At 42.1% G+C, this 13,013-nt stretch overlaps 2 protein-coding genes across 2 annotated transcripts; both read left to right on the top strand.

Annotated features, from left to right (window-relative positions):
* The first annotated feature begins 2,668 nt into the window (after nucleotides 1–2,668).
* LOC120412397 (dnaJ protein homolog 1-like) lies at nucleotides 2,669–4,563 on the top strand. Its single transcript, XM_039572853.2, has 2 exons — nucleotides 2,669–2,841; nucleotides 2,914–4,563. Exon 2 carries the CDS (start codon nucleotides 2,933–2,935, stop codon nucleotides 4,016–4,018), a length of 1,086 nt encoding a protein of 361 aa, XP_039428787.1. The 5' UTR covers nucleotides 2,669–2,841; nucleotides 2,914–2,932; the 3' UTR covers nucleotides 4,019–4,563.
* A 3,014-nt stretch (nucleotides 4,564–7,577) lies between these two features.
* On the top strand, nucleotides 7,578–11,217 carry LOC120412399 (patj homolog). The gene is made up of 3 exons (XM_039572855.2): nucleotides 7,578–8,300; nucleotides 8,361–9,828; nucleotides 9,887–11,217. Exons 1-3 carry the CDS (start codon nucleotides 7,758–7,760, stop codon nucleotides 10,669–10,671), a joined length of 2,796 nt encoding a protein of 931 aa, XP_039428789.1. The 5' UTR covers nucleotides 7,578–7,757; the 3' UTR covers nucleotides 10,672–11,217.
* The last annotated feature ends 1,796 nt before the right edge of the window (nucleotides 11,218–13,013 follow it).

Below are 13,013 nucleotides of genomic sequence, written 5' to 3'. Positions count from 1 at the left end.
ATGCTAAGGAAAATTTGATGCTTTTTCAGGGAAACCCGTGGATTCCGGAGACCTCGAATTGTTTGCCGATTCGCCAGGTCTAGGGACAACGAATCCATATGCTCTCTTCGGGAAAAGTGTTCTCCAGACCATTCCCCATAGGCCTGACCATACCAGAAGTTGGCGCGTTATTTTCCCAGACCTGTAGGAGCGCTTGAACAAAAAGTCCAATTTTCCCATAGTAATTCCCATGTAAACTTTAACCCTGATGCGCGCAGCCAGTTTACAACCAAATGGGCTGATATTTGGCATGAAAGTCCCTATGGGCATGCCCTACAAGGGGAACCATACTAAAACTTGATCCGAGAACTTTTTGAAAAACGTACCCATCCTAATATTTACTTTAATTTTGATTACATTTAGATATTGTTTTTTTTCTCTAGATTTTACTTTATATTCAAAATAACTGCTTGAATTTCATTTTGATTGGCTTTTAATTTTCTATAATTGAACATTAATTTGGCTTTAAATTTATTTCAATGTTAGCTTTTATTTGGATTTAAATTTATTTCAATATTGATTCAATTATTTTCAATTGGTTTTGATTATCAAAATTCAATTCAATCATTTCCAGAGTTTTTTTTAAAGGACCTATAAACTATTGTCTTTCATATGTTTATAGGACCTATTCAAAAAAAACTCTGGATTTGTTGGTTCTCAGTATTTAAGAGATTAGGCGTTCCTTGCAAATGTTTTTGAAAGATCTTTTTTTTATTGTTGAAAATTTGTAAAAAAAAAAGGATCTTTCAAAGCAATTTTACATAAATTTTGGCAAACTCGTTCAGGTCTCAAAATCAGCCCGAAAAATCAGTGGGCAAAAAAAATATTTAAAAGTCTATCCAACTGTAAATTTATTTTAATACATTTTCCTGCGTTCATAATTATATTTAGCATATCGATGCCTCTGTGCTGTCTTATGCTAACTAAGTAGGAAAACCTGCAAGCTTAATACATACAAGAGAGCACAGAGGCATCGATATGTGGACCAGTTTAATTTTTTTTTGTAGAATTACGATATGGGAGCGTTCTTTTATTACGTAACGCAAAAATTTAGATTCGTGGACCCACACCCCCCTCGCAATTAAATTATCATACAAAATTTAAAAAATTTGTATGGAGTGAAACACAGATCGAGTCTGGACTGTATAATCCTACACGCAGAAAAATAAGGCATATTTGAATCAACAAAACGTTTTGTTGATTTTAAAATCAAGATTTTTGTTGAATCAGGAACTGGGAAAGAAGAGATTTATTTTTTTGTTTTATTGCACTTTATTATTATTAATTATTATTTATTTTAAAGCTTTTGAGTGATTTTTTGCAATAAAGCACCCGCCGTCGAGCAGTTTTTGCTTTTTTCTACAATGTACATATTTCTTATGGAGCAAATTGTCAAAAACTACTCGACGGCGGGTGCTCCATTCTTCATTCTCTAAATGTTGTGAAAAATTGCTTAGACTTTAATTTTTTTAGAATTCGCTCCAATTTTGCTATAATTGGGTCCTAAAATGAAGCTAAGATTGCTGATATTATTGTTTACAGCGATAAAGCTTATTTTTCTGAGTACAATGACCCTTTGTACGACCACAAAGAGTTGAAAATGGATTTTTAAATCAATTTTAAAAAATTAACCTCGCGGTCCTTCTTGACAGAAAAGCTCCTACTTGACAGCTCGTTCCATGGGGACCATAGTTGATCCATCGAAAAAATGTTGTCTTGTCAATTAAAATGAAAAAAAGTGATCAGAAATGGTTTTTAATCGTGTTTTTTACCGTTGTACATAAAAATTTAACATAGGGCTTTAATACCCAATTTTCATTGATTTTGCTATAATTTTTCTCTGATCTGCTGAATTATTTTTTCTTGAAAAACTTTTCTTTTTTTAATTGGCTTGATCTTTTTAAATTTTGCTTATAACTTTCACTTTGTTTAATTCAATTTCAATTTTGCTGTATCTTTGCCTAAATTTAGTTTCGATTTTTTTTTCCGTCAGTTCAAAAATATTCCACAGCTGAAGCTACCCCTCAACTGCTAAACTATTTTTCCCCTTCATGCAGTACTAGAATGGCTTTCGCACACAAAACGTAGGCGCGAAAGCTGCATGAATGAGAATCTGATATCTATTCAAACCTATACGAAGCGACTCCGAAATGACTCGGAGTCCGAATGCTCTGAACTGAAGAAGCCTGATAAAAACAACGTGACTTCTAGACCATGTTTTGCAAATGACGTACGTTAGTTTGAATTAAGTAATTTTCAAGATTCATGCTATTTTGTTCGGGCATGAATGGATATCAACTAATTTTAACTACAAATGATTTTCCAACTTTGCTGTCAAAACAAAAAATTCCTTACGCTACTACCAAAACAACCGCCACCACTCTCGCTCTCCCCCACAAACCTTCTCGAAACTACAACCAAAACACGCGAGAGCGCCAGTGCACATTCAAAACAAACACACACGGGCACACTCGGGTAGACACTCACGTACAACTGCTCGCCAACTCCAAACAACCGTTAATCAGCTGTGGTCGCTCTCGCTCTCTCTCTCTTCTCGCTCATTCCAGAATCTTCTCGAGCAGTCTGGAACAATCACTTCGCTTTTATAAAACGGAACCGCGCTCGCTCGCTCGCGCTCAATCGTCGGAGGAAAATTTCAGCAGCAAGACGTAATTTCTGTTTGTTCGAGAGTTGGCGAGTGAAATTTTATTCGATTAAAAAGAGGTTTTTTTCGCTGTAGTAAAAGCGCGAATTATTTCGTGAGTTTCGTGGTGAACTTTGCGACAAGCTGTGGAATAAAAGGTAATTTTGTGGAGTTTTTGGATTGTTTTTGAGGGAGTTGCTGATGATTGATTTTTTGTTTGTTTGTTCTAGAAGGCGCACCGGAAGTGCAATGGGAAAAGACTATTACAAGGTGCTGGGGGTGGCCCGAGGGGCGAACGATGATGAGATCAAGAAGGCGTACAGGAAGCTGGCGTTGAAGTACCACCCGGACAAGAACAAGAGTCCGCAGGCGGAGGAACGGTTCAAGGAGGTGGCGGAGGCGTACGAGGTCCTGTCGGACAAGAAGAAGCGGGACATTTACGACCAGTATGGAGAGGAGGGTTTGCGGGGAGGAATGGGCGGCATGGGAGGTGGTGGTGGCGGCGGTGGCCACGACGGAGGCTCGTTCACGTACCAGTTCCACGGAGATCCGAGGGCGACGTTTGCGCAGTTCTTTGGAACCAGCGATCCGTTTGGAGTGTTCTTCGGAAACGACGGAGGTGGCTCGAACATGTTCTACACGGATATGGGCGGCGAGATGGACGATCCGTTCGGATTTGGAGGTGGTCGCGGAGGAGGCATGGGTGGTGGATTCCCGGGAGCGTTCCGATCGCAGTCGTTTAACGTGCAGGGATCGCCAAACAGGAAGCACAAGGCACAGGATCCGCCGATTGAGCACGACCTTTACGTGACACTGGAGGACGTGAACGGAGGTTGCCAGAAGAAGATGAAGATCTCCAAGATGGTCATGGCTCACGACGGAGGAGCGCGGAAAGAGGAAAAGATCCTGAACATCAACGTGAAGCCCGGCTGGAAGGCGGGAACGAAGATTACCTTCCCCCGCGAAGGAGACCAAGTCCCCGGCAAGATCCCCGCCGACATCGTCTTCATCATCCGGGACAAACCCCACCAGCACTTTAAGCGCGAGGGCAGCGACATCAAGTACACGTCGAAAATCTCCCTGCGCCAGTCGCTCTGCGGAACCGTCGTCAAGGTCCCCACCCTCTCCGGGGAAACCCTCTCCATCAGCACCGTCGGCGAAATCGTCAAACCAAACTCGGTCAAGCGGCTGCAGGGTCGCGGCCTGCCCTTCCCCAAGGAACCGTCCCGCAAGGGCGACCTGCTGGTCGCGTTCGACATCCAGTTCCCGAACGCGCTGAACCAGAACGCCAAAGACATTCTGGCGGATCTGCTTCCGGTCGAGGGTGGCCAGTAGAGCAGCGCGCGCCTAGAACCTTCTAGACCAGCGGAAAATACGTCGCGCCGTTGATGACGTTGAGGAAGATTATAGTAGTGAGTGCTTTTTCGCTGAGCGAGAGCGAGTGGATTGTTCGCCTGTAAATAAGGGGAAAATATCGTGTAAATATGAACGGAGCGAGCGAGAGAGCGGCGAGAGAACCTTGTGGAAGCTTTAATTCATCCCCTTTTTGCCCGTGGCAAATCACGCTAGTGTTTATTATTTTTTAAAAATTTTGTTGTTTTTTTTCTACGGAGAAGCAACGAACGCGAATGATCGAGTAAGACTGAGAAATGTAATTTAATTTAGAGGAAAAAGTAAGAATGTGTGAGAGCGTGACAGGCCTGTTGTTGTAACCGCGCGGTTCTGTAAATAGTCAAATATTACCACTAAAGAGCACTGTTTAGCGAATTACCTGTTTAATTATTATTTTTTGGTACGTTCTAGTACGAAGTGATTGCTGTGAAGCGAAGATAGCAGTTCATGCAAATAAAGAGCATTATGTGTAAAATAGTTAAAAAAAATCGCCACTTGTTTTCAACTCGAAACCGTAGAGAAATATCACACTTAACCGCTAGAAAATGAGCAACGTTACAAGGTGATGTAATTGGCCCTTCGAAAAAAGAAAAAAAAAACTTCATCGGTGATGTCATTGTAAAAGGGTGTATTTTTAGTTTCGGCCAACACACAACCACAAGCCGTTGGCGGTTTTGTTCGGCACGTGCCCGTTTTGTGTGGTGATTTTTTTGCTTTCTTTCGTTTGCGTTCGTACATGTGTAACAGGTGGTTCTAGAAATTTGTGGCGTTCAACGTTCGGATTCAGCCGGGTAATGGCTTTCTCGCGGTCAAGATTATTCCAGATTGGTGAATCATTGCTAAATGCAAAAAGTGCAAATCTTGTAACTGCGATGAAAATCCAGCTGATTGAATTATAACGAAAATTAGGTAATCTGAAATAATATTTCAACAGCCATAAAATTCAAAATTTGACCGGCTTGTTTAGCATAATTCCCTCAGCAAAATGCAAATCACGAAGGTCATTTAACGCTGGGATTTCTTTCTCTGACTGACCGGATTTCGACCATGATTCAGCAATATTCGAGGCGGTTCGAGTTTGAGTTACCGCCAAAATAGTCGTGAATGATCAAACTCTGGAAAAGCGTGCTCTCGCTGCACGCGTTGTTGATCGTTGGGTGGCGAGTTTCTGGAATTTGCTCGATGCCAGGGGTTTCTCTCTTTTCCTCACAGTTTCCTACCTAGTGATCGCGCTGCTAAGCGCTTCTCTCTTGTACGTTCATGGATGTAGAACGTGTTTGAGATTTTTTATGATCTTTTTAGGGTTTGTCTGATTTTCTACCTTGTTCTAGATTTAGGTGAAGGGCATTAACGAAGAGGATAAGTATTGGAGTGGTTCAAAGTGAAAAAATGAAATAACAAGCCATAGTCTCAACATTTGAATGCAAAAAGTGTTTTAAAATGCATTTTACACTAGTTCAGTTGTTTTGCAATCATTAGTTTTCAAAAAAGTAAGATTTGACGAAAACAAAAAAAAATAGCGAAAAAAACTTTTTGCGATACTAAACATCGAAAATTTTCAAAAACTTGAAATGAAATTTGTACCAGCCTTATGAGAAAAATAAAAATTTCATGATTCAATTATCCGTATTGAAATTTTGGCGAGGACTTCGGATAATAATCGAGTAATAACTGTACTGAAAATATTCAAATACCTAGATTTTGGTAATTCTGGAGTTTGTTTTTTAAGATTAAACAAACAAAAATATTTGTTGATTTTTGGCGGTTTCAAAAACATTCAGAAAACAAAAAAATGGTTTATTTGACCTTTCAAATAACTTCCGGAATTTTCAATTTCTTCAAAATTTCAATTTCTAATCTCTGAATTATTGAAATTCACTTTTTTTTTAATTTTGATTTTAGAATTTTTTTAAATTAGTATTTTAGAATTTCTTAAGGCTGGTACACTTATTTAAAGTTTAAAGCCGAGGGACAAAAACTTTGAAAAATATTTGCAACGGCCTAATCTCATAATTTCTTAAATTTCAATTTTCATTGCCAGAAAATTAAATGATTAGGCTATCGAGAAATTAAAAGTGAGAGTGTGTGCAACATGGAGTTAAACTTTCTGTGAAGATTACCATGGCAATTTGAAAATTTTAACTCCATGTTGCACGCACACACTCTCACTTTTAATTCCTCGATAGGCTTAACCCCATGTTGCACGCACACATTCTCACTTTTTAATTTCTTGATATTATCGAGAAATTAAAAGTGAGAGTGTGTGCGTGCAACATGGAGTTAAACTTTTTGAAGTGCCATGGGAACCTTCACAGCAACTGCACAGAAAGTTTAACTCCATGTAACACACACTCTCACTTTTAATTTCTCGATAGAGTTATCTAAGCCCGCTCTCACGCACACTTGCACACCATTTGTTTTGCTGTCGGGTACAAAATTTAACCTCAATCTTTTCGTGTACGTATACGCAATACATGCGCACGTAGATAACTCTATGTTGCATTGTAGAACATTTCTCGGATTAGTTTTCAAAAAGCCGTAAGAGCCATTGGTGAACAAAGTACTTTTTGCATCGGTATTTGACCTACTTACGAAAAACCAATATCAAAAATGCTTGAGATTGTTCATCTACACGTCCTTCAAGTGCCTCAAACTAAAAATAAATGAAATTTTGTTTCATTTTGGAGAAAAACGAAAATTAGTGTCAGAGGTCACGGTGGCTCTTACGGCTTTTTGAAAACTCACCCGAGATTTGTAGGTCGGACATTGTTATTTTAGAAAAATTATCCAGATTGCTAAGCAAAGATGGCGTTATGAATGGTGCACGCGCCCGAAATAGTTATGTTTATGATAGGGATCATCCATAAACCACGTGGACACTTTTAAGGTTTTTTTTTGTATGGATAATTGTGCACAGAAGGGGTTTGGAACGATTTTGGAGAAAAACGAAAATTAGTGTCAGAGGTCACAGTGGCTCTTACGGCTTTCTGAAAACTCACCCGAGATTTGTAGGTCGGACATTGTTATTTTAGAAAAATTATCCAGATTGCTAAGCAAAGATGGCGTTATGAATGGTGCACGCGCCCGAAATAGTTATGTTTATGATAGGGATCATCCATAAACCACGTGGACACTTTTAAGGTTTTTTTTTGTATGGATAATTGTGCACAGAAGGGGGGGGGGGGCGGTGGCATTAACAGATTCCCAAAAATGTGTCCACGTGGTTTATGGATGGTTCCGATAGTTTCCGCTGTAATATTCTGAAAATAAAGCTTGATTTTTGCCGTGTTTCTTAACGAGAAAACAAAATTGAAAAAAACAATAAAAACATCAACTCAACTTTTTTTTATTAAAGTAAACTAATACTGTAATAAAAAAGCAGCTGAAACTTGAGCTGAAATCACAAACGACGTTTTTAAATTTCCTTCTAGTACTGCGAATCACCTGTTTCCACTCTAGTACCTCCTCCTTGCTGCGGCCCTTTAAAAAATTCCAGCGATGTGTCATTCATCGTCGCTCGTTGCTGTCAGACCGAAAAAACATCAATGAAAAAGGAAAAGTGGCTGGCTAATTACTTCATTCACGTAAACATTCGCGAAAAAGTGGTGTTAAAAATCCTTTCTTCCGCCAAGAACCAACCCAGCAATCTACCTGGCCAGGAGTGGGACACGAAACCGCCAAAATGCACCTCTCGCAGGATGTGTCCAGCGCGCTTCAGCAAATTGAAATTATCAAACAGACCGTGGAGGAGCTGGAACCAAACAGCGGAACCAAGCTCAGCGTGATGGAGGAGGACGTCAAGATGATCATCGATCTGCTGCAGGATCCGGTGTTCCGGAACATCGTCCAGATCCAGGACTCGCTGGCGGAGCTCAACCACCAGATCACGCAGCATCCGTCGATCCTGCCGGGGGACTTTGACATCATCAACAGCGGCGAACTGGTGCTGAACGTGCCGCCGTCGGATCTGTTCGATCCGGACTATCCGGACGAGCAGCGCGTTCCGTCGGCGCAGATCTCGCCCGGCAGTCCGGCCCCGCCGTCGCTGCAATCGGCTTCGACGTCCAAACTGGTACTGTTGGAGCAGCAGCAGCAGCAGCAACTTCCGATTGTGGGGCAGGTTGCTACGCCGCAGCAGCTGGGATTGCTCCAGCAACAGCAGCAGCAGCTCGGTGGGGCTCCGTTGAAGCTGACCAATGAGCTGCTCGATGGGAGTGTGCTGGAGGTGAGGGTGGGGTTTAATTTGAATGATTTATGAAGAAAATTAACGATTACATGTTTTCAGCACGACTCGCAGGACGAATTTGCCATGCTCGGAATGGACAAGGCTGCTGGCCAGGTAGAACCCGCCGAGTGGTCCCGTATCCTGGACATTGAGCTGGTCAACGATGGCACGGGGCTGGGCTTCGGAATCATTGGAGCACGAGCCACGGGTGTGACGGTGAAAACGATTCTGGCTGGTGGCGTGGCCGATCGCGATGGACGCTTGCAGTCCGGGGATCAGATCCTGCAGATTGGCGATGTAAATTTGCACGAGATGGTGTCCGAGCAGGTGGCTTCGGTGTTGCGGCAGTCAGGGACGCATGTTCAGCTGGTGGTGGCACGGCCGATCGATGCCGATAATGGGGCGATCGAGGAGTTTGAAAGTTCGGCGATTGTTCCGACGGTTTTGTTGGGAAATCCGCTCAAGTTGAAGCAATATTTGGCGGATTCTGGCTATCCGGAGATCTTTAGCGTGTACTCGACCGCAAACGTGGAGAAGGAAAGCTTTGATAAGGATAGTCCGATCGAGTTCCCTGAGACGGAGGTGTTTACTGTCGAGTTGAAGAAGGATCAAAATGGGCTTGGAATTACGATTGCCGGTTACGTTTGCGAGAAGGAAGAATTGTCTGGGATTTTCGTGAAGAGCGTTTCGCCGGGAAGTGCCGCCGATTTGAGCGGCAAGATCCAAGTCAACGACCGTATCATCGAGGTCGACGATCAATCGCTGCACGGATTCTCCAACCACCAAGCCGTGGACGTTCTGAAGCAATCTGGACACATTGTCACACTGTGCTTGGAGCGATACCTTCGCGGGCCCAAGTACGATCAACTGCAGCAAGCGATCGCCGCGAACGAGATGAAACCACCGACTCCGGCCACTCCGCCACCGAATCTTCCCGGGGGAGCCGATCTCTCCAAGTACGGCAACAACATTCTGGACATTGTCCCGCGCAACGTGGACAAACGCTCGCCCGAGGCCAAACTGTTCAACAACTTCACCGAGGACGACGCCAACGCGGCGGCGCTCATGATGATGGCCGAACCGGACCAGCAGCTGGAAACGATGATGGCGCACAAGAAGCTTGCCCGCGCCAAGGACTCGATCGACACGCAGGAATATCGCGAAAAGATCAAGGAAGCCTCCATCATTCCACCGCCAGCGGAGGCCGAACTGGACCTGCTGCTGGCGGATGCCACGAATCAGGCGGCCATTGCCAAGCACGGCAAGCAGCGCAGCTCGCTGAAGGTCAACGAGGACACCGAGGCGTTCATCGTGAAGAAGTGGACGACGCTGCTGGGCGCGAACGTGAAGATCATCGTGGCCAACATTAGGAAGTTTGCGGCGTCCAGCGGGTTGGGCATTTCGCTCGAGGGAACCGTGGACGTCGAGGGCGGGAAGGAGGTGCGACCGCATCACTACATTCGGTCGATTTTGCCCGAAGGACCGGTTGGTCAGAACGGACTGCTGCGCTCTGGGGATGAGCTGTTGGGTGAGTTTTGTTTGTTTAATTTCAATTGTGACTATCTTAATCAATGTTAATTTTCCAGAGGTCAACGGCCAGCGGCTGCTCGGCATGAACCACCTGGAAGTGGTTTCGATCCTGAAGGAGCTGCCCCAGGACGTGTGCATGGTCTGCGGGCGCGGCGACCAGGAGATGCTCCAGTTCACCGAGGAATCGCTGATCAACACGCTGGAGGAGGAAATCTCCAAGAGTCGCGGCGGGACGATCGGGGGCGGACTGCAGAGCAGTTTGACCCCGTCGGAGCGGTTGGTTAAGGCGAAGAGCGATGGCAGTTTGGCGACTTCGGGAGGCGCTGGAGATGGCTTTTCCAAGATAAAGTCTCGCAGCTTGGAACCGCTGACGGGGCTGGCCATGTGGAGCTCGGAGCCGCAGATTATCGAGCTGGTGAAGGGTGAGCGTGGGTTGGGCTTTTCCATTCTGGACTACCAGGACCCGCTGGACCCGAACGACACGTTGATCGTGATTCGTTCGTTGGTTCCGGGTGGGGTGGCTCAGCTGGACGGCCGGTTGATCCCGGGTGACCGGTTGCTCTTTGTGAACGATACGATTCTGGAGAATTCCTCGCTGGATCAGGCCGTCCAAGCGTTGAAGGGTGCCCCCAAGGGGGTGGTCAAAATCGGCGTCGCGAAACCACTGCCCATGCAGGACTCGTCCATCACGAGCGCCGTGTTCGAGGACAAGGCGACGTCGTCCGCGGCGGCGTTGGCCATCGGCGAGACCGTCGTTTCCGCTGGAACAAGCTACGAGAGCGCGTCCCGCGGCAGCGGCAAGATGTTATCGATGAGTAAGCCGGACATAATCATGGAATGAGAACGCATCGTCATAAGCAGAGACGAATTTGAGAGCTGTGTGCACTTGTTTCAACAGTTACAGGATCTTTTGCGATTTATCGACTTTGTTAACGTCGCGAGAAATTGCGACAAGTACCGGGTTTAAGTTTTCCACCGCCGCGAAACGCAAGTGCGAGCCAGCACCACCCTAAATAATGCTTCCCTTCCGTCAGTAGCAGCACCCTGAAGAAAAAATTAAAAGCAACACAGTGCAATGTGAACATGTATGCGCCCTCAGCTCTACAAATGATTCCCCCGGGGGAGAGAAATTGAAGATTGGCGTGACACGTGCGTGCGCCTTTCCCGTAACCCGGTTCTGCTTGTTTTTGTACTTAAGTTAGAAGCTGTATTGTTAATTAATTTTACACATTACAACGTGGAGGTAAATGGACACGAAATCAGACAAATCACTCTTTTTTTTACAGCTTATTTCTTCAGTTCTTCTTAATAGCACAGACCAACAGACATAATCTCTTTGAAATTTTATCCAACAGCTATTCAACGGTCAATTTAAATGATGTGAATGATGATTTAAGGTGTATTCACATTATACCGCATCCGCAGCCGCAGCCGCATCCGCACAAAATTTGACATTACGGACGCACAGTGCGGACGCGATTTCTCCAATGCATTTCATATGTAGCCATTCACACTGTTCCGCATCCGTATAGGTATCCGTACTGCGGATACGGATGCGGAACAGTGTGAATGGCTACATATGAAATGCATTGGAGAAATCGCGTCCGCACTGTGCGTCCGTAATGTCAAATTTTGTGCGGATGCGGCTGCGGCTGCGGATGCGGTATAATGTGAATACACCTTTATGCGTACTTGCATAAAACGGACTAGGGTGCCCCAAAAAAACGCAATGTTGGGCTTACCCGGATTTATAGATTTTTCAAGTATCGTAGTAACTTTTCAAAAAGGCGAAACAAACAGCCTATTCCACTTGCTCTAGTGAGTATTTTTTGTATAGATCGTGAACAAACAAATACTTCGTGAATGTCTTTGCCTACTCCATCCGTCGACCCGTGTCAAATATGCTGAATACCTATGCTCAGAGAGGAGAGAATCCAACAAAAATCCAGCGCGGCGCTCTTTTGGCCTGCACTACAACAGTTTGCCTCCAGTTAGAATTTGGCATGGTGGAAATTGCTGCCAAATGTGTCTTTGTTGAGTTGTTTGTTATCAACAAAATTGCAAATGATTTTTGATAACATTGATTTTGAGCAGTTTCATAAATGATAAAACCAAGCCGATCGCAGACTATTTTGAGTCAGCTTTGAGCGACATTGGACAATCGGTCTCTCTGAGCTAAAAATTTAAAAGTTTAAAATTGAAAATATTAAAAATTTAAAAAAATATTTGAAATTGAGATGGCTAAAATTGAAAAAAAATTAAAAATGAACAATTTAAAAATTCAAGAAATTTAAAATTAAAAAATTAATAAATTCATAGTTTAAAAATTCACAATTTAAAAATATATTTATTCTGAAATTCAAAAGTTTCATTGTTTAGGGTTTCCAAAAATCTAAAATTCAAAAATCTTTTTTTTTTATTTGAAAATTTAAAACATAAATTCAAGTTAAGCAAATAAAATATTTTTCAAAAAACTTCAATAAAATTCAGTGTTTTAAAAATGTAGAGAATAAAAAAAATAAAAAGAATTTTTTTTTATAAGGTTCAGAAATTCAAAACTATACGAAAATACAAAATAAAATTATTCAAAAATTTTAAAAATATCATAAATTAATAAATTAAAAATTCAATTATTTTATAATTTATAAAACAGAAAATTTTACAATAGGAACATTCTGCAATTCTAAAATATTCAAAAACTCGAAAATTATAAAATCATTATTTTTTTAACTTGAAAATTCAGAAATATAAATTCAGGTTGGCCGTTGCAAAGAACCGGTAAATTAGACGACAATTTTTTTTATAAAAACTTCAAGTTCAATCAAATTTTATCAATTGAGACAATTTGAAATTACCGAAACAATTCAATTTTTTAAATTGTTTTCAAAATGTAGAGAAGCCATCCAAAATATTAAAAAATAATTCAAAAAACACATTAAAAAATTTAAACATTTAAACTATTTTGAAATTCATAAATTCAAAGCTTTAAAAAGTTTAAAATTCTATAAGTTCAAAGATTTAACAATTTAAAAATTCAAGATCTCAAAGTATAAAAAACTCTGATTTTTTTTTTTATTTCAAAAATTAATAAATTTTAAATTAAAAAATCATCAAATAAAAAATTTAGAAATTTTTGAAATCTGGAATTAAAAAGATCAAAAATTCAAAAACTTAGAAATTTAA

This window comes from Culex pipiens, chromosome 3 (assembly GCF_016801865.2).
Source record: "Culex pipiens pallens isolate TS chromosome 3, TS_CPP_V2, whole genome shotgun sequence".
NCBI lineage: Eukaryota > Metazoa > Arthropoda > Insecta > Diptera > Culicidae > Culex > Culex pipiens.
The sequence above is the reverse complement of the archived record's forward strand: the minus strand, read 5'-3'. Positions and strand labels throughout refer to the sequence as shown.

Coding starts and splice junctions, on each gene's coding strand:
- LOC120412397 (XM_039572853.2), top strand. CDS start 2,933: ATGGGAAAAGACTATTACAAGGTGCTGGGGGTGGCCCGAGGGGCGAAC.
- LOC120412399 (XM_039572855.2), top strand. CDS start 7,758: ATGCACCTCTCGCAGGATGTGTCCAGCGCGCTTCAGCAAATTGAAATT. Junction 8,301..8,360: donor TCGATGGGAGTGTGCTGGAG/GTGAGGGTGGGG, acceptor ACATGTTTTCAG/CACGACTCGCAGGACGAATT. Junction 9,829..9,886: donor CTCTGGGGATGAGCTGTTGG/GTGAGTTTTGTT, acceptor TTAATTTTCCAG/AGGTCAACGGCCAGCGGCTG.